At 36.1% G+C, this 26,068-nt stretch overlaps 1 protein-coding gene across 6 annotated transcripts in view; it reads right to left on the bottom strand.

Annotated features, from left to right (window-relative positions):
• The window catches only part of TOPBP1 (DNA topoisomerase II binding protein 1), a 59,813-nt gene that overhangs the window by 29,001 nt on the left and 4,744 nt on the right, over positions 1-26,068 (bottom strand). For 3 of the 6 annotated variants that reach the window (XM_070576069.1, XM_070576067.1, XM_070576065.1), the window contains 10 exons: positions 25,346-25,527; positions 23,709-23,905; positions 22,540-22,719; positions 21,658-21,812; positions 19,959-20,122; positions 19,564-19,811; positions 10,061-10,377; positions 8,955-9,127; positions 5,231-5,442; positions 3,675-3,961 (listed from right to left, as the gene is read on the bottom strand). In XM_070576069.1, the coding sequence (XP_070432170.1) occupies positions 3,675-3,961; positions 5,231-5,442; positions 8,955-9,127; positions 10,061-10,377; positions 19,564-19,811; positions 19,959-20,122; positions 21,658-21,812; positions 22,540-22,719; positions 23,709-23,905; positions 25,346-25,527 (2,115 nt within the window). Of the gene's footprint in view, positions 1-3,674; positions 3,962-5,230; positions 5,443-8,954; positions 9,128-10,060; positions 10,378-19,563; positions 19,812-19,958; positions 20,123-21,657; positions 21,828-22,539; positions 22,720-23,708; positions 23,906-25,345; positions 25,528-26,068 lie in introns of all 6 variants that reach the window. The other 3 variants (XM_070576066.1, XM_070576064.1, XM_070576070.1) reach the window with 1 other exon arrangement.

The raw sequence follows: 26,068 nt of genomic DNA on the forward strand, positions 1-26,068 counted from the left end.
CTCAGGAGGCACTGTGCCAGGGCCATTCCTGAGGGATCCATGTGTGCAGTGTACACAGGAACTTCATCCTCCAAAAGGTGACAGGGCAGCTTCATAAAGGACAGAGAAGTGCACATTTCATAGATGTGACTGCCAAGTTAGGACTAGAACAAGGGTGAGGTCCACAGTTGAAGTACATATATAAAGATTTTATTTTCTGACAAAGGAGAAAAATGTAATTAAAAATAGCAGGAGGGAGAAAAACGAGAAACAGAATAAGATCATCGACTGTAGTGGAAGCAATAAGTAAGAGTGAAAACAATTTAAAACTGGTTAAGTAAGAAGAAGGGGGATTAAGGGCATTACAAGAAATATTAATATAAAGGTGACCATGATGATAAAACAAATCAACAAACCCCTTCCTAAATACCATAATGAAAAAAGAAACAAAGAGGATACAATTAGTGAAGAAACACGTAATATACACGTATATAACGTAACCACAAAGTAATGACAACACAATATATGGCAGAACTGAGATCAAATTTAAGTCATATTAAACGTGAATGGGCTTAGCCTGTCTAATTGAAAGAAAAATCTTCAAAATGGTTCATAAAACAAAATTCAACTCTATGCTATATAGGGGAGAAATACTTAAAACGTAGTAATCCAAAAAGGCTAAAAACAAAGGAATGCACAGATTTATGAGGCAAATAAAAATAAGAGGAGAGTAGGGATTGAAATCCTGATACGCAAGCAGATTTCAAGCCAAAAAGCATTAAATGAGACAACAGACACATTCCAACTTAAATAAGAGACATGAATATCTATGCAGTACTTAACACAGCCATTATCTATTTAAAACAAAAAACACTTGAGATACAAGGAGAAACAGAAACTGATCAATATTAGGAAACTTGAAGATACCACTTAGTACGAGACAGGTTCAGTGAACAAAAAAATAGGAAAGGGCATAAGAAATCTAAACAACATAATCAGTAAGTTAGATCTTGTGTGTGTACGTGTGTGTGTGTGTATACATCTCTCTCTCTAACACAACAACCTGATGGAGAATATATCTTCTTCTTTAAGGAATGTTCTCAAAAACCGACGATATATATATCAGGGTACAAAGAAATGATCAGTAAGTTCTGTAAAGTAGAAATATTACAAACAACACTCTGATCACAATGCAATAAACCTACAAATTAAAAATGAAACAAAGTCCTTCCATCTGGAAATGAATGAAAACTCTATATATTTGAGTAAAGGGTATGTGAGTATTCCTTGTACTATTATTATTTTGCAACTTTTTGTGAGAAATTATTTCCAAGTATAAAGTTAAAAACACAAAACTGGGGCCGGCCCGGTGGCCCAGCAGTTAAGTGCACATGTTCTGCTTTGGTGGCCCAGGGTCCACCAGTTTGGATCCCGGGTGCGGACACGGCACCGCTCAACAAGCCATGCTATGGCAGGCGTCCCACAAATAAAGTAGAGAAAGATGGGCACGGATGTTAGCTCAGGGCCAGTCTTCCTCAGCAAAAAGAGGAGGATTGGCAGATGTTAGCTCAGGGCCAGTCTTCCTCAGCAAAAAAAGAGGATTGGCATATGTTAGCTCAAGGCTGAGCTTCCTCAAAAAAACCCCAAAAAGCAAAAAACACAAAACTGACAATACCCTGTTGGCAAGGATGGGGAACACTGGGTGCTCAATACACTACTGGTGGGAGTATGAACTGGTACAACCACTTGGACAGTTTGCTGGTCTCTACTAAAGTTGAAATACGACCCAGCAACCTCACTGCTAGTTATATACCAAAAAGAAATGCATGCCCACACATTCCAAAAGACATGCACAAGAATGTTCACAGTTGCATTATTTGTAGGAACAAAAATTTGTAACTAGGTAAATGCCCATCAACAGTAGACAGGATATGTAAATTGTGGTATATCCATATAATGGAATACTGCACAGTAATAAAATCAGAGGTAGCAACATAGATAAATCTTTCAAATGGTAGTTGAACAGAAAAAGGGACAGAATCAAAAGAATAAACACTACAATTCCACCTATTTAAAAGTCAAAAACAAGCATAACCAAGCTATAGTGTCAGAAGTCAGGAGTGATACCTCTGGGGAGGAAAGAGGAAGGAGTGACGGGGCAGGGGCACAAGAAGGTTCCACGGCACTGGCAACGATCTCTTTCTGAACACGTGCAGTGGATTCCCAACTGCTAACAATGATATTTCCTTTAGCAGCACATTTATTGTACTTTTCTGATGTGTGTCAATTAAAAATGAAGTTTAAATAAGAGGTGTGTTTTTTATTGCAAGACCTAATAGATGTTCAATTTTGAGATTATTCCACGGGCCCTTCCTGTTTTCAGAGTAAAAAATTCAATACACCATATTACGTCAATTTGAAGAACCACTGATTATAAGACGAAGTACTATGTTATGTACCAGGAAAAAAAAACAGAGAAAAACATTGCTAAATAAACTATGACCTAAACAGCGAAACCTTTAAATGTGTTCTGTACCTTCACTGAGACTATTTCAGAATCATCAGCAAAGAATATAAAGAATGTTCTGAATGCCTGGAAATATTTCCACTATTTTCTGGCCTAATCAAATCATTTCACTGACTCTTCAAAGAGCCTGTGAGCTATGAGACCGCAGAGAGCATCTAGATACACTCCCTGATTGTACAGATGGGAATAATGAAGCCCAAAGAAGCTGAGTTGCCTTAAGAGGCAGAGGCCTGATCTAGACCTCCCAGTTCCCAAACCAGTGGTTTTCCTCTGTTTCTTAAGGCATGAGGGGCAGTGTTAATCACAGTACAAAATGTTACTTCAGAATAGATTTGATCAAAGATTTTGCTTGAAGAAAACTGTCCCAGGTATCAATTTATATTTATTTTCTGAAGATGAATAATCTGTAAACTTCATAAGTGTGCTCCAAAACATACTAGTAAAAATTATTAAAATATTGCTTCTTAATACCCTATGAGCAAAACTTCAACAGATAATTGTACAAAGGTTCATGGATAAAGAAATCATAGACAATGGTTTGGATAGCCACTTGAAAGGCCAAAAGCTCCTAAAGGAGAGAAAGCATCTTCAGGAAATAAAAGGAAACCATCTAAGAAGGTTAAATTAGCCCTTGATTTGTGAGTGAAGTTTTCAGAAAGAGAGCCATACTCCAGTGCTCAGGAGATCAAAGAAAGGTATACACTTAACTCATCTTTTTAAGGGAAATGATTGAAAAGTAGGTGATAACAGAGACATTTTCAGAAAGCAAGCACTGGGTGTACTCCTAGAATCAAACATAACTAGCAATGTGTTTATATTATTTTATAGTTTATAAAATTATTTCATTACATCATTTCATTTGATCCTTATGATAAATCTGTGCGTTAGAAGGAACTGATGCTCACTTATGCCCAATGATCTGTCTAGAGTCATACCATTCATGGCAGACCTAGGACCGGAACCCAGATGTCCTGACTTCACACCATATAGATCTTTAGCTGTTACCTCAACCCAGGGTATATACGAGGACTCAATAATATGAATTCACTTGTCAATGTCTCTGGAAAATTTACTACTGCAAACTTTAGAGGTGATGCAGAATTTGGTGCTCTAACTTCATTATGAACTATAAAATTGTTAACTCTGGGACCATTTTCTATAAACCTACCTTGACATCAAAAGAAGGCTTGAAGAGTTTGTCCTTGGACAGAAATTTTGATGGCGTGTCCAGGTGTAAAGAGGGCTCCTTCTGGAGCGGCTGGCCCACTGCTGGGGAAACTGAGTGCTGCCCAGTGTGCTGGGAGATCACAGCATGGAACGCCTTACTCTGGAAGCGGTTCATATCTAAGGGGGTAACGGCTGTTTTCCTGTGCGTGTCCACGTGTGTGGCAGGCTGCTCTGGAGTATCTGGATTTAGATTCACCCCATTTACTATTTCAGTTTCCAAACTTTGTTCTAGAGATTTAAAATAAAAGGAAGCAAACGTGAGCCACTAATGTCATCTTTTGTCTCTAAAGAGGCACACAAGAAGTGATGTTTTTACATCTTATTGTTAGTTTTCACGTGAATTCTCAGGTACACTTGAAACCACACGGTTATATAAGTACTTTCTAAGAAACACCAGATGGCATATTAAACACACGTTGAGTGAGACAAGCACATCAACTGAGACAATGATTAACGAAATTAATTTCTTGTTTCGCTTCTTGTGCCTTGAAGTATTCTCAATAAACCTTACAATTTGCCAAAAATTATATAAATAAATGTCATCTTAGTTAACGGCAGAATAAAGAGAAAATTCCAATTATATTCTCAGAGTTAACAACTACAGTCCAGTTTTGGGAAAGTCCTCAAAGAAACTTTAACATGACCTAAACATCAGCTTGCCTCAGCTGCAGGACTTCCAGTGTGGGTAAGCGACGGCTCTGAGAGATGTTCCCAAGCTGCTCACTGGTCCCTCAAGTTTGCCCAGAGATGCCACCATCTTACAAGCAGGGCTACTGTGTCCTCCCACCCCTGCCTCCCACCTTTTTCCAACCTTTAACAAAAACATTTATTAGATGGCTACTCCATGCTAGGCCCAATGCTGCACAATGGAAACATATAATGCATAAGACAGGCATACACCTTGCCTTTTCAGAGCTTATGGTTGAGCAGGGAGACATGAAAGTAGACCAGAATTCTAACACTGGGTAAGAGCTATAAAAAGCAGAATACGGGGTGTTACGGCAAGACAAGGGCCACAATTGGTGAGGCAAGAATGGCTTCCTAGGGGAAGTGACATCCAAGCCAAGAAGTGAAAGATGAGGAGGAGCAACAGGCAAGCATGAGGTGGGCTAGAGAAAACCTGCACAAGTCCAAAGATGAGACAGCACATTCATTACATGGTGTGTCAGTGCGGGCCACAGAAGGAACAGTAAATGGGATCCCAGCTCACATCTTTAGACTTGAACACTGAGACCTTAGAATGTCCCCAAATTATTTTGTATCCTCTAGCTTGCAGATAGTGCCAGGGTTGATAGGACAGATATAAATTAAACATCTGTGCTATGAACACACATTTATTTTGCCACCCGATAATGAATGCCCAATCCTGGCTCGCTGTACCCAATGTGAAAAGCAGAAATCAATGACCTCTCCTAAAAACAAGCTTTGGCACAGTCACATCCCAGAAACCATCAAATTGTAAACATATATATAAAAGAACAAAATAAAAATATTAACCTTCTTTAGGTGAATTTTCAATCAGAAAATGGCTTTCATTTGCTCTCTTTCCCATTCTAGCAGTCTCCAAGAGCCAAGCTATAGTGACTGCTGGTAAATTCCACTTCTTGGCAGCTTCGTATTTAGAACCACCTGGTTCTTTCAATACAAGATGTGTACTGGCAAGCATACCTTTCTTTGCATTGGATTTGCGAACAAAGAATTCTTGAACACTGAAAGTTATATTTAAAGAAAAGCAAATGGTCAGATACACAATTAGCCAGCAAACTAAGAATAAAGTTTCTAATGCACGAGTGTGGTTAAAGTTCTAAGGATAAGAAAATACTGGGGCTGGCCCCATGGCTGAGTGGTTAAGTTCGCGTGCTCTGCGGCAGGCGGCCCAGTGTTTCGTTGGTTCGAATCCTGGGCGCGGACATGGCACTGCTCACCAAATCACACTGAGGGAGCGTCCCACGTGCCACAACTAGAAGGACCCACAACGAAGAATATACAACTATGTACTGGGGGGCCTTTGGGGAGAAAAAGGAAAAAATAAAATCATAAAAAAAAAAAAAAGAAAATACTTAGATTAAAAGTTGGTTCTATTGGTTAAATTAAGCTAATCAATCCCCCTACAAATGCTTACTCTAGGATAAAAATGTTTTGCTATAATTAAACTTTTTATAAAAACATAAGCAAATTAAACTAGACTTTCAAGAAATAACCAGAAAAATTACCTCCTTAATAAGTCGTCACCCACCCACCTTGTCCTTTCCTCCCAAAAGGAGGCCAGGAACAACTAGGGGAGTAGAGAAAGCACACTGTATCACATTGTATCTTTCTAGCTCACTACAGCTTCTCACAGCATCTTCACAGATAATTTCACTTGATCCTCACAGGACTTGTGAAATATCAATATTTTACAAAATATTGTAAAAATACAACCTGGGAAAAGATACGGAGAAATTAAGTGACTTGCTCAAGATCACAGAATATTAAACCAGAGAGTGGGGGCAGAAACAGAAGTCCACCACTGGAGATAACTGAATTCAATTTTTTCTTTTATGACTTCCAGGTTTAATGTTCTAGCTCCCCACTCTTAAGGTTTTTAAGATATCCCACATTTTTCCTAGTGTGTTCATGGCTTCACTTTTCACATTTAACCCACTGATCCATTTGGTACTTATCTGGGTAAGAGATGTGGCTCCTCTGAAGTCTTCAGACTCTACTGAACCCTATTTATTGATTAAACCATCTCTTCCACAGTAACTTGAAATATCACTTTTATCATGCACTAAATTCTTATTTGTATTTGGGTCTATTTCTAGACTTCGTTCATTTATTGAACTTTCTGCTACTTATAGCTACACTATATTTAGTGAGGTTTTACAAAGTATACTTAAATAACTATTCTATTTCAGAATTTTCATAACTTTCCTGCTTGCTCATCTTTTCTGATGAATGTTAGAATTAGTTTGTTTATTGTCCTCCCTAAAAAATTTTGCTGGCATTTTTATTGGGATCATGTTAAACGTAAACATTAACACAGGGGATAACAGAAACTTCTTTATAATGTTCAGTCTTCCTTTCCAAGAACATGTACACCTTTCCTACTGTTTGAGCCTTATTTTATTTCCCTCAATAGCATTTTACAAGTTTCTGGAGCTCTTTCAAGTTTCATGTTAAACTTGCTGCTATGTGTCTTCTTTTCTACCGCAGACCTGGTAAGAGGCCTTTGTATTCATTAGCTCTTCTAACTGGTGGTATAGATGAAGGTCAATGATTTCTGTATATTAATTTTCTGCAGAGCCACTTTACTGAATTTTTCTCTGAGAACTGCTTTAGTTGTACCCCACGGAGTTGGTTGTCATATTCTTGTTTTCATTTTCTAGATTTTCTGCAATTTCAGTTTTTTTCAAAAAGCTTTTTATTGGTGGTTAAGTTCACATGCTCCAGTTTGGCAGCCCAGGGTTTCACTGGTTTGGATCCTGGGCGTGGACATGGTACCAACTCGTCAAGCCATGCTGAGGTGGCATCCCACACAGAAGAGCCAGAAGGACCTACAACTAGAAGATACAATTACGTACTGGGGGCCTCTGGGGAAAAGGAAAAAAGAAAGAAGATTGGCAGCAGACATTAGCTCAGGTACCAAGCTAAAAAAAAACAGTTGTAAAACGTCCAGTAGGTAAGGTGCTTTTATTTTCTCTATTATTCATTTCTAGTTTTTTTCCATTGTGATTAGAGAATATGGTCAGCACTCTTCCTACTTTAGGGAATTAACTGAGGTTTTCTTTGAGGCCAATTTCTTTACAGGTGACGTTTACGAGCGTTCCACAGGCACCTGAAAAGGCATGTTCACTGTTTCAGGGTAGATATCTAACTGTGGTATTTACATCTGTATCCTTCCCTGTTTTCTATTTGACCTGTCATGACGTGAAAGATAAGAATTCAATTCTCCTACAAGTAAGGTATTTTTGTTGATTCCTCGGAATATCTTGTTTCTGCTTTACCAATGACAGTCATGCTCAGTCTGGCGTACGTACTTTTTACCTTCAGTGTGACTAGCACTGTATTTCCAGTGCTCTTCTCTTTCTTGTTTAATGCCTTTTGATTTGAATCCAAACTCGCCTGACATTAAAATTGCAACTCCTCCTTTCTTTTCATTTGCATTTACTTGACAGATCTTTGCCCAACTTTCCCCCCCAAATATTCTGAATCACTTTGCTTTAGGTGTATCTCTTTTGAACTTTGTATTAAAGATTGGCACCTGAGCTAACAACTGTTGCCAATCTTTTTTTCTGCTTTCTCTCCCCGAATTCCGCAGTACAGAGTTGTGTATTTTAGTTGTAGGTCCTTCTGCCTGTGCTACGTGGGATGCTGCCTCAGCATGGCCTGACGAGCGGTACCATGTCCCTGCCCAGGATCCGGACTAGCAAAACCCTGGGCCTCTGAAGTGGAGCGCTGGAACTTAACCACTGAGCCACGGGGCCGGCCCCGAGGTATATCGCGTGTTTAAAAGGGTTTTAAGTGTTGCTTCATGATCTAATCTAAAAGGACTCTTCTTTGAATGTAAAAGTTTAGCTCATTTACATTCACTGCTGTAACAGTTTCTACTTCCTTTTTAAACAGCCACCATCTAATAAGTTAATCACACGGGTTGGGCTAATTTGGATTTTGGAGGTAACTTTTAAATACATTTTATTTCTTCCAAAGTATTCATTATTCCCACTTAACATTTGCATTTCTGGCTGAAAACCAGAGAAACAACGAATGTATACTGAAAAAGAATAAATCACCCATATGGCACGTGGAGGGGAATAAAGCTTAGTGCCAAGCAATATTCAATAATGGTCCATGTATCAGCTTTAAATATTCCCTTTTCTCTAGGTAAGCATTAATGCCTGTAATCTTTTTTTTTAAGATTTTATTTTTTTTCCTTTTCCTCCCCAAAGCCGCCTGGGACATAGTTGTATATTCTTAGTTGTGGGACCTTCTACAGGGGAGTGCACGAACTTAACCACTCAGCCACAGGGCCGGCCCCAGTGCCTGTAATCTTAACATTTGCCAGGCATCCATGAAGTAGCACTCTCTCCTCTCCCACTTTGGGCCATCACATAGATACACTAGATACTACCCGTAAGTACTATAAAGACACCCAGCCAAATTCTAATTTGAATGCTCTCAAATACATCAAAACAAATAGAAGGTACACCAAGACAACAGGTCCACTAAAAATACTACATACCTTGCTCCAAGGTGATTTGCTAAGAATGTCAATGAATCTTTTTCTGCTCCCACACACTGGCTGAACGAAATAACACAATCCACTAAAGGAGTCACTCCTGCCATTACTGGGACTGGCATGAAGAGAGGATTTGACTTTGGATCAATTAAAGTCTGATAGTCTATACAAGTTACCTTTTAAAAATAAGAGAAACAATAATATCAACCTGAAATAAGCAACTAGTGGTTAACACTGGTTCTATCATAGTAGCAGTAATTTTAATTTAGATGAAAAGCAATTTTAATTTAAAATAAACTTATGTATGCTCATTCTCAATACACTTCAAACCACAACATCAAAGAAATATATAATCATGGGGCCGGCCCAGTGGCGCAGTGGTTAAGTGTGTACGTTCCGCTTAGGCAGCCCGGGGTTTGCTGGTTTGGATCTTGGATGCGGACACAGCACCACTTGGCAAGCCATGCTGTGGTAGGTGTCCCACATAGAAAGTAGAGGAAGATGGGCACAGATGTTAGCTCAGGGCTAATCTTCCTCAAAAAAAAAAACAAAAAACAAAAACAAAAACAAAAACAAAAGGAAAAAAAAGAAAAAAGAAATATATAATCAATTTATTATATAGGATATTAAAATCAGCCAATTTATCATTGAAATTACTGAATACTGCTTTAAATTTAATTTCTTCCAAGGTATTAGTTTATAATTTTTTCCTTTAAATTCTTGGAAAGTTAAAAAAAAAAAAATCAATGGTGAAATTGCCAGTGGTAAGCCAACAAGATGGAATAATAGAAAGGTACATATCATGCTTTGGTCATGAGAAAACAGGGAAGGCCAAAATAGTACGAAATGATCTGGAGTAATGTGCTAAGAAGGAATGTTGCTGCTGTGGCCTCTAGGAAACGATAACTCCTATTCTACCAGGATCAGGACCAAGAAGGTAGCAAATTTTCATATTTTAGTATTTCCTTTGCTAAAAGCAATATTTAAACAGTGCTCAAATGCAAACACCAATTTACCTGAATTGAACTGCCTAAGAGATACACATTAACACTCTTGGTATTGAGATATCCTGCAAAACTATATTTGAGACTGCTATAGTGTTTTCTTACCAGCCACGCATTTGTAACAACTTCTCCCACAGTTGCTTCCACTTCACACCCCAGCAGAGGAACCACAGCGTAATCAGCAACAATTCTGCTCTGAAGGGACACAGTTTTTCCAGCATTTTCTCTGATGATATTTGCAATATTAGCTTCATTTTCACTACTAAAACCCAGAACAAGGAAACTCTTTTGGCTGAATAAACCTTCTTCAGTAACTGTAGAAGTGTCAGGGAGGCAATGACTGACAGAAGACTGGTTTTCTTCTTGAAGAGATATATGAGTAGAATCATTAAAGGGCCCAGCTTGAGACTTTGCAGCTTCAACTGGAAGAGAAAAAGAAATGTTTTCTAACAGATAATTTCTCTTTCTGGTTAAAGTTTACTTCCTAGCAAGGATGTTAAGGTAACACGGAGCCTGAGAATTATAACCACACATACAAACTAAGGCTTTATAAGTAAACAATGAAGAAAAGATATGAACCCAACCCATCTTCTGGGTCACCAAGAATGTATCAATATTACCATCTTCCACTAGGAAGGACAAAAGCAATCATGTTACTGTCCTAAGAATTCCCAGTGTACTAGAAACTCTCATCAGTAGAAAATTAGGAAACTCCAGTAACTCCACAGGCCTGTCTTAGTTCCAAAACTGGTTTAGATAATTCACAACAGAATTGAGAAAATACCATTAAGGAAGAAACAAAAGTAACAGGCCTAAGGGGTCAAGCCCTTCACATGGAAATACTGGTATAAAGGCAATAATAAGAGAATAATGATTACTTCTCTGTCAAAAGTTCCTAAAATGTTTCATATTGAAATTGGAGCATATTAGCTTCTATACAGATTTCTTAAAAGGACAATTGATCAAGGGCCCAAGGAAATGGTCTAAACCATTTCACTTTAGGATAAAGTTGGCTGACAGATGGGTAGAAGAAAAAAACACAGCTATATAAAAATATAGATGCCAATAACTAAAATACACAGCACCTAATACACAAGAAACATTGTCAAATCAAGGCTAAAAGTTTAAGAGGGAAAAACTCAGTATGTTTTTGAAAGCTCTAGTGCTGCTGTGTTGAAAGGTAACATTCTATGGCAGAGACTGGCAAACTACAGCCCAGGGGCCAAACTGGGCCCACAGCCTGTGAGTCAAGAACGGTTTTTATATCTTAAAATATTTTTAAAAACAGAAAAAAACAAAACAGAATATCTAACAGACACAGAATGTGGCTGGCAATTACTGTTTGGCCCTTTACAGAAAAGTCTGCCAACCCCTGCTTTATAGGATTCCAATGAGCCTGGATGCTATTCAAGGATTCATTTATTCCCTTAGCAGGCACTGTGCCTAAGTGCTTTATATGCATGTAATTAATGCTCATGATACTATGAGGTTGACACTATTGGTATACCTATATCCTTTCTTCAAGAGGAATCTCAGGCTTAAAGAGGTTATGTAACTTGCCTTAGGTCATAGTTATTAAGTGGCAGAAATGAGATATAAACCAAAGTCTGTCTGACTCCAGGGTCTATAACATTTATAGTGCCATCTTCTTATTTCTATCCTCATCTCCAACAGATAGTAACATATTCACTTTTAAATTAATTATTGCCATCTATCTATCTTATAATTCCTACTTAATACAAGCATTTATATTGCACTTACTGATACTCTGAAGAAGCACAGTTTTGTCTAGAGCATTTACTAATCAGTAGATCACGAGGCTCTCTGGCCCTCAGTTTCATACTATAAGAACTAAGGGGTAATAATATATTTATAATTTATAGAGATATATGAGGATGGGGAAGCTTAGATGGAAATAAAGGTGACATGATACTATAAAACATCCTGCAAGTAGTTTTTTAAATAGCCATTCTTAATATGAAATGTAAAAACAATTTTTTTTGCAATTTTAATTATTTTACAATCATACCTAGAAGAAAAAACAAACAACTGCGATGTCTATATATTGCTGGTGAGATGGGAAGAATAAGACCAGTGGAATTTTAAGACTACTACTATAAAAACAAACTAGAAATACCACGTTCTTATGAATTATAACTAACACCTTGAAGTTGTTAAGAAATTCAGAATAAATTAACATGTTCTACAGCAGTTCTTTCCATTTATTTTAGGAGCAAAACTCCTTTTTCAAACAGATCCCATTCAGAATCCCAACAGACACTTCTTGATAAATCTGTTATTGAAAAAGCTCTCTCAGGGGCCAGCCCGTGGCCGAGTGGTTAAGTTCGTGTGCTCCGCTTTGGTGGCCCAGGGTTTCGCCAGTTCGGATCCTGGGCACGGATATGGCACGGCTCATCAGGCCATGCTGAGGTGGCGTCCCACATGCCACAACTAGAAGGACCCACAACTAAAATCTACAACTATGTATCGGGGGGCTTTGGGGAGAAAAAGAAAAAATAAAATCTTAAGAAAAAAAAGAAAAAGCTCTCTCAAATAAAAAGTAATTTTGCTTTAAGAAGTAATTATAAAATACTTGATTACATTCTTTTTAAGGTGTCTGGGGATTCACCGAGATCTAGTGTCACTAAATCCTTTCAAAGTCAGTAGACTACTAGCTGTCTTAGGAAGGTCTGAGAAACTAATCGCCTGCCTCCCCGAAGTACCCTTGCTGAAGGATAGTGCCTAAAACTGTTCCCTGTCAATCTGTGGCTTCCTTAGAATATCCTAGAAAATTAGGATGCTCTCCTGATATGACGCACTACTAAAGCATAAGCAAATGGTCTGACAAAAACCAATTTTTCAGTACACCATGGACAGAAATAGTGCAGATACAAAAAGGAATACTGGATGGGAGCGGGCCCAGTGGTGCAACTTATGGTTAAGTTCACACATTCTGCTTTGGCGGCCCGGGGGTTCACGGGTTGAGATCCTGGGTGTGAACCTACACACCACTTGTCAAGCCATGCTGTGGCAGGTGTCCCACATATAAAGTCGAGGAAGATGGGCACGGATGTTAGCTCAGGGTCAGTGTTCCTCAGTAAAAAGAGGAGGATTGGCAGCAGATGTTAGCTCAGGGCTAATCTTCCTCAAAAAAAAAAAAAAAAAAGGAATACTGGAAACTCCCTTCTAGAAATATGGTAGGTTAGACATTTGAAACCCTCTCACTATAAAACACTCGAAAATATAAGATAAAATATTGAAGGCATCCTTGAATGCATAGCCGAGTTTGCACAAAAGCAAGGGAGATTCTCAAGGGCTAAAAATGAAGTAGTAGCATGAATCCAGAGCATTAAGTGGTTACTAAAACTAATGGTTACCCTGAATCTATTTTGGCAGTAACCTAGACTCTTAAAATTTAAGGATATCACATGGAGGTATAGGAGCCAAGCCTTTGGTCTCACATAAATTAGAGGCGGGGCAGAGTACACACTGAGGAAACAAACCCAGAAACCATAAAGGCAAATGCCTTCAGTGAAAATGGAGACCAAAACTAATCAACCAACAAAAATCCACCTTCAAAAAGACAGGACAGGGGCTGGCCCAGTGGCACAGTGGTTAAGTTCGCATGTTCTGCTTTGGCGGCCCAGGTTTCACCGGTTCAGATCCCGGGTGCGGACAAGGCATTGCTAGGCTAAGTCATGCTGCTGTAGGTGTCCCACATATAAAGTAGAGGAAGATGGGCACAGATGTTAGCTCAGGGCTAATCTTCCTCAAAAAAAAAAAAAAGATAGGACAAGTACACTAGCCTCTCGCTTTGGGTCAAGGGGGAACAAGATCTCTCCTATAAATATGTCATCATAGACAGGGCCTCAAAATAGGTTAGGGTACAAATTTACACCAGCCTGATGGTTAAGAAATATCCAGCCAATAAACTAACTTAGAGGTGTCCGAAGTTGGGAAACTCCTAGGCTCCTGGCAGATTTAAACATGAACCTTTTCTGGAGGAACAAACTCTCACCCCAGGTTTCTTACAATTCCCAGAGTCCTAAGAACAAGTTTACAATAAATATCACAACACACATGAGGATACCATGCACTGTGAACAATTATCAAGAGAATCACCCCTCCTCTCCATTCAGATGTTGCAATAGCCTTAAATGTTTCAAGAAATAAAGAACAAAACACGTATACAGAATAACAGACTATTAAAAGAACTAGAACTTCTAGGAACTGAAAAAACAATTACTGAAATTGAAAATTTAATGGATGGGTTAAACACATTAGGCAAGAGCTCAACAGAGAAATAGTGATTTGGAAGGAAAATCTAAAGAAATCACACATAATAAATCACAGAAAGACAAAAAGATAACATTAGAAAGACAAGTTAAGTGACCCATACAGAGAGCTAATGGGAGTTTGAGAATATAGAGAATAGGAGAGAAGCAACGTTCAGAGATAATAGATGAATTTTTTTAATACAAAGGGAAAAACCTCACTAATTCTTGGATTCAGAAAGCACAATGAATTCCAAGCAGGACAAATACATGGTAAAACTCCAGGACATGAAAAACAAAAAGAAGATGTTAAAAACAGTCAGAGAGAAAAGACAGATTTTGTACAAAAGAATGACAATTAGACTGACATCTGACTTCTTATCCAGAAGCCATGGAAACAGATGACAATGAAATAATATCTCCAAAGAGCTTAGACAAAGTAACTGTCTAGAACTGTATACCTAGCAGAACTGTCTTTAAGGACAAGGGAAAAATAAAAACATTAACAGAAAATGAAGGAATTTCCAAAGAATATATTGCAGGAGTAAAGAAAATGATTCCAGAAGAGAGGTCTCAGATGCAACGAGAAACGGCGGGCAAAGAAATAGCTAAACATGTTGGTAAATCAAAACAAATATTGACCATATAAAACAATAATAATAATGGCTAACTGTGAAATTTAAAAAAGACAATGACAACACCAGGCAAAACCAGAGAAGCTGAGTGTGTCAGTGAGTGCACGTGCAGGGGTGTGGTTAGTAGTGATGTTGAAGATAAAGTGTTATAAGGTTCTTGTGTTATTCAAAAGGAAGATAAAAATTCTGATTAACTTTAGATTTTAAGTCATGACGCACATTAAAGTTCCAAGGGTAATCACTAAAAATATACACAGTATGTCTAACTTGCAAATCAAAAAGGGGAAGGAAGATATGGAGCTGGGAGTTTGCAGTGGGAGGGGGCAAACTCAATCCATTCTAAAGAAGGTAAAAATGTCAAAAAAAACCCAAGGAAGCATATAAAAATGGGACAAATAACACAAAATAAGATGGTAGAAAATAATCAAAATATAGCACAAATAACAATAAATGTAAATTGACCAAATTTGCAGTTAAAAGAAAAAGTCAGTCATACTAGATACTGACCCACAGGAGGCAGGCATAGCTGTATTAACATCAGACAAAATAGATTTTAAGCTAAAAAAACTAAAATCATTAGGAAAACAAGGATCGCCATGTAATAAAACTTCAAAATATATAAAAAACTAAACTTGACAAAACTACATGGAGAAACTGGCAAAGCTACCACTACAGAGAAGGAGTTTAACACATTTATTTCATTAATCCATAGAATAGAGGAGACATATCTTGATATCATATGTATGTATAGAAACCTCCCAACAATCAGAGAAAACAATTTTCTGAGGCACAGAAGAACATTTATGAAAGCTACCTTCTAAATATCTCACAGACCAAAGGATATAATAAACTTAGAATATATTCAGAATTGAACAATTACAAAAATGCTACATAAAAGATCTTGCGAAATGCCACCGTAAGTTAGTACTTTTAGGGAAATCTAAATACATAAATACTTAGACAAAAGAAAGACTACAAAAAACAAACTATACAACTTAAGAAATTAGAGGAAAAAGAAGAAAAAAGGATAAGACAATAAATGAAACAAAAACAAAACAAAAAAATCAAAAGCTGGTTTGTTAAAAAGACTAATAAAATTGGTCTTTAAGTTTCTTAGAAAACAGAGCTTCCCGAAATAGAGTCAAGAAGAAATAGAACAATTAAATAGTTCCACATCCATTACATGAATCACTTCTGTGCTACAAAATCTTCCTCCAGAGAAACACCAGGACCAGTTAGATGAGTTTTACCACTCATTCCAGTATCAGACAACTCTAATGCTACACAAACTCTCTCTGAGACTGTCCATTTTATCAATTAATAACAAAACCCAAAAAGACAACATGAAAAGGAAATTATAGGCCAATCTCACATTGAATAGTTTAATAAAATCTTAAAGTATTAGTAAACTAAATAAGTAATGTATTAAAAAGACGAATATATCACACTCAGAAAAATTTAAACTTAACAATATAAAATCTACTAATACAATTTAACATATTAAAGGAGAAAAACCATATGATCATTCCAATGAGTGCAGGACAAGTACTTAATAAATACCAACACCCAGATCAAAGCACTAAATAATAACAAAAACTATAAAACTCTTAGACGTAGAAGAAAAGCTTCATGATATTTGATTTGGAATGATTTCTTGAAATATGACACCAAAAGCCACAGGCAACAAGAAAAAGAAAAAGATAAACTGGATTTCATCAAAATTAAAAACTTTTGTGCATCAAAGGACACAACATAAAAAGGTAACCCAAAGAATGAGGATAATATTTGCAAAGCACATATCTTACAGAGGATTACTAATATTCAGAATATACGAAGAACTCCTACAACTCAAGAACAAAAAATCAACCCTACAAAATAGAGAAAGGACATAAATAGACATTTCTCCAAAGATATACAGATGGCCAATAAACACATAAAAAGATGCTCAACATCATTAATCATCAAGGAAATGCAAATCAAACCCACAATGAGATACCACTTCACATCCATTAGGATAGCTTTTATTAAGAAAATAGAAAAGAAAAATGTTGGTGAGGATGTGGAGAAGTTGGAACCCTTGTGTACTGCTGGTGGGAACATAAAATGTTACAGCACTGTGGAAAATAGCATGGTTTCTCAAAAAATTAAACATCGAATTACCATATGATCCATCATTCCACTTCTGGGAATATACACAAAAGAACTGAAAGAAGGGGCTTGAACAGATACCCGTACACCAACGTTCACAGCACCATTATTCACAACAGCCAAAAGGTGGAAACAACTCAAGCGTCCATCGATGGATAGTTAAACAAAATGTAGTACATACATACAACAGAATATCATTCAACTTTAAAAACGAATGAAATTCTGACACACGCTAAAACATGGATGAACACTGAAGACATTATGCTAAGTGAAATGAGCCAGACACAAAAGGACAAATATTGCATGATTTCATTTACAAGAGGTCCCTAGAGAGTCAAATTCATAGAGACAGGTTGCCAGGGACCAGGCGGAGGGAGGAATGAGTTATGGTTTCATGGGTATAGAGTTTCAGTTTGGGAAGATAAAATAGTTGTGAGATGAAGGTAATGCCGTGTCGGACAACAATGTGAATATAATTAATACCACTGAAAACATAAAAAGGGTTAAAATGGCAAATTTTATGTTATGTATATGTGTATGTTTTACCACAATTTTAAAAAAGTTCAATACCCAAAATAGTCCACAGAAAAATTTAAATTAATATAAGACTTAAGATCAATATTCCAAATGTTTCATTCTTATATACTAGCAAATAGTTCAATAATGTAATTTTAAGAGATATGAATTAAAATATAAAAAAGAACAAATATGCATATAGACAGAAAGCAAGAAATTAGTAATAGTTCTACCATAGCATGCCTGGGATGTTTGTGAATGTAACTACTTTATTGAAAGACACTGAAAAAAGAAAACTATATGGTGACAACTATGTTCACGGACAGGAAGATCTTTTCATTGTAAAGATGTCAATTCTCCCCCAGATTATAACCTCAATACAATTCCAACCAAATTATCACACTGCTGTTGTGCAAACTGACAAACTAATTTAAAAAATGTGCATGGAAGCAAAGGTTCAAGAAGAGTAAAGACATTTTTGTAAAGAAAATTGGAGAGTCTTTTCATCTCAGATAATAGAACATACTACAAGGCTACTGACAGTTTACCAGGTTGGTATCTCAATGGAACAGAACAGAAAGCCCAAACACAGATCCTCACATAACAGACCCTTAATAAATGACAGAGGTGGCAGTGCAAATTAGTGGAGAAAGGATGGATTATTCAATAAAAAGTATTGAAAATAAGTGATTATCCACTTGGATAAAAATCAGTTTGAACATTTCATATCAAATACAAAAATCAACTCCACATGGATTGAAGTCATTAATGTGAAAAAGGAAAAGTTTAAGACTTCTAAATATACATATATGAGAAGAACTTTCTGACCTTAGGGTAGGAAAACTTCTTATATAAAATAGAAAAGCACAAACCCCAAAGGAATAGAATGAAAAATTCAACTACCTTAATATATTATGGCCAAGTAACACTCAAAAAGATGCTCTACTTTATTAGTAATCAGTTATGAAATTAAAACCACAATGAGATCCTGCTTTACATTCATCAAATTGGCAAAAATTTCAAGCCTTACAAGAAACACTACATCTTGAAAGGAACGCAACAAGAGGAATTCTTACTCGCTGTTGTTCTAGTGTAAAGTGGTACACTAAGACAAACACTTCAGAGAGCAATTTGCATTACGTATGAAGTTGAAGATGTACACATCCCATGAATCGACCATGCCCACCCTAGAAAAGTTCTTGGTCACGTGCACAGAGACTTGCATAAGAACAATCTCAGTGGTACTGCTTCTATTAGCAAAAGAAAGAAACAATAAAAATGCCTACAGGTAGGAAAATGGATAAATTGTGATATGTTCATATAGCAGTGTGGTATATTCACAACCAGCTACTTAGATTAGATAAGTATCTCTCAGTTTGGGAGAGGGTAGCAAAAGAGTACATACCATGTATCATTTACATAAGCTAAAATATACAAAAAATGAAACAGTGTATTGTCTACAGATATACACACGTTATAAACTATAAAGAAAATGAGGAGGGATTCACAAGAGGCTTTTGGCATAATGAAATATTCTGTTTTTTTACAGCTAGACAGTAGTATATGGTTACTCATCACACTATTCTTTATATCTTTTTGGATGTATTAAATATTTTGCAATAAATTTTTTTAAAAAGAGAAGAAATGCTGCTCGCAACTCTTCACCGGCAGTTTCCCTGACCACACTGAGGAGAACCACACACACAGGGAGCAGACCACAGTTGCAGCACTGTATGCATTAAAACCACAATAGTCAAGTAAGAGGCATTTGCTACAAGGGTAAAATAAAACTCATACTGCTACAAACTCACACAAACCAAGTGATGCCAGTATACAAAACAGATCAAAGAGGAGCTGGTGAGGTGAAGAGAGAAGAAGGGGTCAGAACCCTTCAGCCTTGCCTGCTTAGAAAAAGTAGCAAACAAAACTTTAAGGGAAGAACTTACCTAGAAAACCTGGCAGAAATCACCTATGTACATATACTGCTACTAAAATACTTCTTAATCACTATAAACACTAATCAACTATTTCTTACCTATTGTTGGGTTATTAATTACATATTGAGAGAGCAGATCTTCATCAGCTTGTTCATGCTTTTCAACAGGAGCAAAGTCTTTCTTAGAGAAGCTGCTGTTCTTTTTTAAAAGGGCTGTTTTACTTTCAGGTGGATCTGACACTGGAATTTCCACTGGCTGGTAGTTGGCGTGGATATATGGCTCTTCAGGAAGCATATAACCTTTATTAAAACACTCTAGCAACCATTTTGCTCCCACTACATGAGGCCTACAAAGATAGTACATACTTTATATTAGTTTAGACTGTATAGCCATCATCGCACTTGCTGTGCAGTTTCCATACTTGCATGGATATGCAATTTTAAGAAAAATCATTACAGAGTAGAAATTGCTTTGAATTAAAAACTGATAGAACCTGTGGGCTGATTTATCCCAAAACTGCTTCAATTCATCGTCATAATCTCCCACAATAACATGAGTTACATCTTCATTGAGCTGATTAAAACGAACTCCGCCTCCACTGTTAATAAGCCTTCTCAGTTTATCTAGCTTTCTGCCACTAAAACCGCAGAGATATATCTGCAAAGAGAGAAAATAGTTACTTTAGATTAATGCATTTAAGACGATTTGTTTCTCTCAATAAAAACTCACTTATTAAAAATATATATCTAAATCCATTGTGTGTAAATAAGACAATTCTTATGTACATTTTTAGATATATTAAGAAGTGGAGGATACTCTGAAACTCCTTCACAACCTCACAGCATTATTACTCTTCAGGGTCTATTTGATAAGCATTCTGAGGCTTTATATAAAATAGAAGCCAGGATACAATATCTTCTGAATATTACTGCACAGAAATTTCTAAAATGCAGGTAGCCTATTAAACTGTAAAGATCTTACTACTTGTAAATTTTAAAGTAATTATAGAAATAAAGTGGAGTTAAATGTCCAAATTCAGAAAATCTAGGTTTAAATTTTGGTTCAGCTGCCAATACTAACCACATGACCATGGCAAGTTACTCAAGCTCTTTAACCCAATTTTCTTACCTATAAATTGAGGTATCTTTTTCACAGAGTTGATTAAACAAGAAAATTTAAGGCAAAAAGCTGAGCACAATGCTTTGAGGATAACGCATATGCAATAATTTGATTTATTTTTAACTATCAGCATATATTTAAACCAATTTAATCAATATAAAAATCTTTTTCATCTTTTACATAATGTGTCATTTAAAAAATTTCTTAAGAATGATAAATCTATTCCTAACTGCATTTATATCCCAAACTAAATAACCTCCATTACTAGAATATATTTTAACAAAAATGTGGAATTATACACTTCCTATAAGTAAAGAATAATTAAACGTCATATTCAGAATTAGAATAGTCTAGGATAAAAGATTATAAAGGACACTTTCTGTTCTGCTAGTAAGTTGTTAAGTTTTAAAAGTATAGAAGGGTGAGGTAATCTGCCCAATTTCCTTTCTTAGCAACAAAATAGGGTTAAATCTTTGCTGCTCTTTGAGAATTAACACATAGCCTACTGATTCTACAAGTAGGAAGATACTCAGTAAGTATTCAACTCTAGGAGACCTATAGCATGTTTCCATCAAGGCACTGATAAGATAGTTATTCAAACACTAAAAAACTAAACAGCCCAAGAAATATTAAACAAAGCAGTGGGTCTAATGGTTAGGGATACAGGCTTTGGAGTGGATGGCTGGCTACTTAAAGTCTGTATGACTCTGAACAAGAATTTTAATCCTCTACATCTCAGCCTCAGGATAACATCCATTTTAGAGTTATTTGTGAGAATTTATACAACATATTAACAATATATATAAAATGATTAGCACAGTATGTAGCATATTATAAAATTTAATAAATAATAGTTATAGAACTCTGAAGGATGACAGATGAAGGTACATCCCAGGCAGAGGCACCCTGACAGCTGAAGGATGAACATGGCCTAATCAGTGCATCTACTTAGCTAGAGTGGAGGGTTTATGTAGATAAAGAGCAAACTCAACTCTGAGGGGTCTTCAAAGTCAGGCTAGGAAGTTCTAATGTATATTATCACTTATTGCATTTATTACAGAATAAAGACATACCCGACAACCATCTAATAAATCTTCAGGTGCCTGAAATGCACTGATGTCCAGATTTTCTAGATTTTCAAGTGTAGGCTCCACTTTACTATTAAGAACTGAATTACATATCGATTCATTTATGCAACTTGCATTGATGTTGGAAATATGGCTGACATCTGAAAGAGTACGACCTATGTATTAAAAAAAATGTATAAATTTACAGAGATAAAATAATTGTGATTACTATTTTCCTATAGATTAACTTTTCTTAAACACAAAGGGCTATGAACAATTTCCAAAGGAAGATACAAATGCTTCTACTGAAATCTCGTGGGCAAAGTATGAAAACTGAAAACAAAACTAAGTTTCCTATCTCATTTAAACGAAAACACATTTAATATATTTTTTCTTAATAGTTGCTTGCTTCTGATAAAAAATCTGAAGTTGTCGGTTATAAGGTCCAAGAAGCTTATATTTGAAAAAAATTTACATTTGCTAAGCTGCCAACACAGCACCTACAGAACAGAAACAGCTTTAAATTTTATACGAATACAGATATCTATAATAATTGCAGTGAATAAAATGTACTAATATTTGCACATCAGTTGAGGTTTAAAAAATTAATTCTTTTAAGTCTTTATCTATTAGTATTCTTAATTTCTCTAATCATCTTTTGCATTTTGTATCATTTGCATCAGGGTATGAAAGAAAGTACGCTTTCACTATAAAAAAAAAATCAGAAGTTCTGGACTAATATTTTGTACAATTTGGTTGTTTTATTACACACTTATGCCTGGAAGCATTCCCAACTGCATCTCACTGATCCTAGTAACAAATCAATTCTTACATAAAAAACTGATTGCCTTCAAAATGATCATTTACTTTAATCCCAATGAGACTTACCGTCACCTGTAGTGATCTGGCCAGTAGGAGTTGAAGTATCAGGCATAGCCTTTGTTTCTGGTCTAGGTTCTGTCCTGTATATGGATTCATCCTGACAAAAACCTTTCTCAACACTGTCAAAAAACCATTTCGTGGTCACACAGTGTACATTCCATCTCTTGGCACATTCATATTTTTGACCTATCATGTTCGTTAAGAGAGAGAGAGAGAAATTCAAATCATTAAAATCTATCTTTGTAGAAATATTCAAATTATGATAGAGTATTAAAAAAAACTCACCAGAGACAAAATTAGTTACCAGTAATTACTCTTAAAAACTATGCCATACAGCATATTAAAAAGTAATATTTTAGGGGGCAGGCCCCGTGGCCTAGTGGTTGAGTTTCCTGCGCTCTGCTTCGGCGGCCCAGGGTTTCACCAGTTCGGATCCTGGGCGTGGACATGGCACTGCTCATCAAACCATGCTGAGGCAGCGTCCCACATACCACAACTAGAAGGACCCACAACTAAAAATACACAACTATGTACCGGGGGGCTTTGGGAAGAAAAAGGAAAAACGAAATCTTCGAAAAAATAAAAATAAAAAAATAATAAAAAGTAAAAACATAAAAAAAATATTCTCTAGAATAAAGATTGTAGAACACCAAAATGAACTGCAATTTTAAGGAATTCTTATTGATAATGTATTTTTCTAATAACTGCCTCATGTTCTGCAAGGTGTATCTTCAAGTCAAAACTTCTAGTTCATTTAGTAAAGCTGATACACTCAATTAAAAACTAAGTCAAGCCTTTTAAATTTGTCATTACAAAGAAATGTAATTTAGCTATATCTATTAGCTTTCTTGTTATTGATGCAAATTTCTTCTCAATTATTTGGTAACTGTGTAGGGGAGTTTTTTTTTAAAAAGCAAAAGATCTGATAATAAATTTAGATAAAACACCACTGGAAATTTTTGCTTCTTTATATTTATTCAATGACCTGGATAAACACTAGGAGAGTCATGTAATTTTTCTACAGATTGTGAAACAAACTATCTTTGCAAGATGTTAGGGAAAAACTATCATACTAAATTTATGACACGTCAGAAGCAAAAGCTATACTGTAAAGACTTTAAAATGTTAAATACTAGAGAAAATTTTGCATTTGTCCATTTGGGAAACAGTTTTACCTTTCGGTTCTTGCACAATGAGGTGTGTACATTCATTCATTTTCAACTGCCCCATGTATTGACCTCCATGCTTAATCGTGAGTTGCTGAACTGCCTTCCTCTCTAAGCCACACAAGCCAGTCACACAGATTATACAACCAAGAAAGACAGGACACTTGAAGTCTTCCACGTTTATATCAGTGTATCTAGCTATTTTCCTGGGGAAAACAAATGATAAAAAGGAAAAAAATTTAACATGTTAAATATACCAGATAGTTTAAAATTTACCAGAATAACGACAAACAACAGAAATATCACTAATACTTTCCTCATTTTTTAGGATTTTAATCACTTTTAAGATAAGGGGAATGGGGACACACACTCAGAATTACACTAACTGATCATCTAGCTCAACATCATCTCTAGTGAAAAATAATGTTTCAGACGGCGTCTCTCAAATAAAACTGTTTGAAGGGAAAAATATATATTTCATTAACTCTAAGTCCATGCTGATCAAAGTGGGGTGTATTTTTCAATAAGTCTGAATCTCCACCTAAAAACCCAAAGATTCTTTAGTTACCTACTTAAATAACGGACTTTTCATCCTTCCATTATAGTATATAAATAATAAGCCATGATTTTTGGCAGAACACCAACAATATCGATATCATCCTGTTGCCATTCTAGGCAGATGTGCTGAAGAAACAGCCAGGCTGGGAGTGAGGGTGCCAAGGGGGAGATATATTTAGGATGTCCTGGATGGTATTGAAAGGAAGACCAGAAAAATGCCTATTTAATTCAAACAATGGCACCTGGACTTAGGGTTGCTAATCTAGTTTTAGGGGAAAATCAATTCTGGCCCTTGAAATAGCTCTAAGCTCCATGAGGGCAGGGATGCTATCCTGTTTTGATCACTACGTATATCTAATGCCTAGCTCAGGCCAGGTACATAAAATGAGCTCTACTGACATTCACTCAGGGACTGGCCCCATGGCATAGTGGTTAAGCTCACGTGCTCTGCTTTGATGGCCTGGGGTTTGCAGGTTCAGGTGCCGGGTGCGGGCCTATGCACTACTTATCAAGCCATGCTATGGCTGGCATACCACATAGAAAAAATAGAGGAAGCTGGGCAGAGATGCTAGCTCAGAGCTAATCTTCCTCAGCAAAAAAAAAAAAAAAAAAAAAAGTGTATAACTCACTATATTTTTTTAAAAAATTTACTGAATGATCACATCTCAGTTAATGGCTTTTACATATGTTTATATCCAACATTACATATGCTCCCTTTGGGAGGGAGTACGACTGCCAAAATGATTAATTTACATACGAGCACAGTATTAAAGAATAATGCAACAGAAGAGTTACAGTTGCCACACTAACTATCTTAAGTATTTCACAAGCATTTTCTGCTAAAAACAATTTTATTATCAAAGCATTTCTTACCTTGCAGCTAATACTAACCCCATAGTTCATTCTACCTATCAACTTATACCTCGTTTGTTTTCATTGGAGAAAACAGTAATAACCCCATTTTTCTCCCTGAATAACAAATCCAAAGTGGATACTATAAAACCTCCCCTATGAAAACCCACAATATGCCAAAATGATTGAATGTACCACTTTTTCAAATCTACAAAATATCTAAATGTCTTTCTTACTTCTCCTGGGACTTCTCCCAAAGTGTTTTTACCCAGGAAGGAAGCAAAATAGGTTTCTTCAGGTTCGCAGCAACTAAATATTTCTTGCTGCCAACTTCTCCTGCAATAAGGTGAGTGACTGATACATTAAGGTCTCTGTATACGCGTCCGCCCATCATTTGTACATATTTATGAACTTCTTCCTGTGGCCCCAAAAGAAAATGCATTATTAATACTGAAGCAAATCATCTCTCTCCCTTTTTTACACGACATCCTATAAATATCTTTTGTTGTTGTTAGCTTGAATACACAAATGTTTCTCACCACTACGAAGTTAAATAATTAACTAAATTACTTTTTGGAAGATAAATATGAATTATAAATAAATTTTATATATTATTTTCCTAAATTTATCCCTTTCAGCTCCATGAATTTATTAAACTATGTTGCTTCCATAATAAACAATATATTTTAATATACCATACGTATGTTTTAAACAATATAAATTATATGTATAATATATAAGAAAAATACATTTTAAATCTCTCTCTCAGAATCCTTTTTTTTGATTAACCATCTATGGTGGAAAAATCCAAGCGATTCAAAAATAAACTCATCAACCACGTAGGGAAAAAAGTGACTTTCCTTTTAAATTAAAAGAAAAAACCTTAATTTGCCAGTTTTCAATACAACAGATTCCACTGCATTCAATTTACTAAAAAATAAAAAAAGATATACATTGCT

Source organism: Equus przewalskii, chromosome 15, assembly GCF_037783145.1.
Source record: "Equus przewalskii isolate Varuska chromosome 15, EquPr2, whole genome shotgun sequence".
Lineage (NCBI taxonomy): Eukaryota > Metazoa > Chordata > Mammalia > Perissodactyla > Equidae > Equus > Equus przewalskii.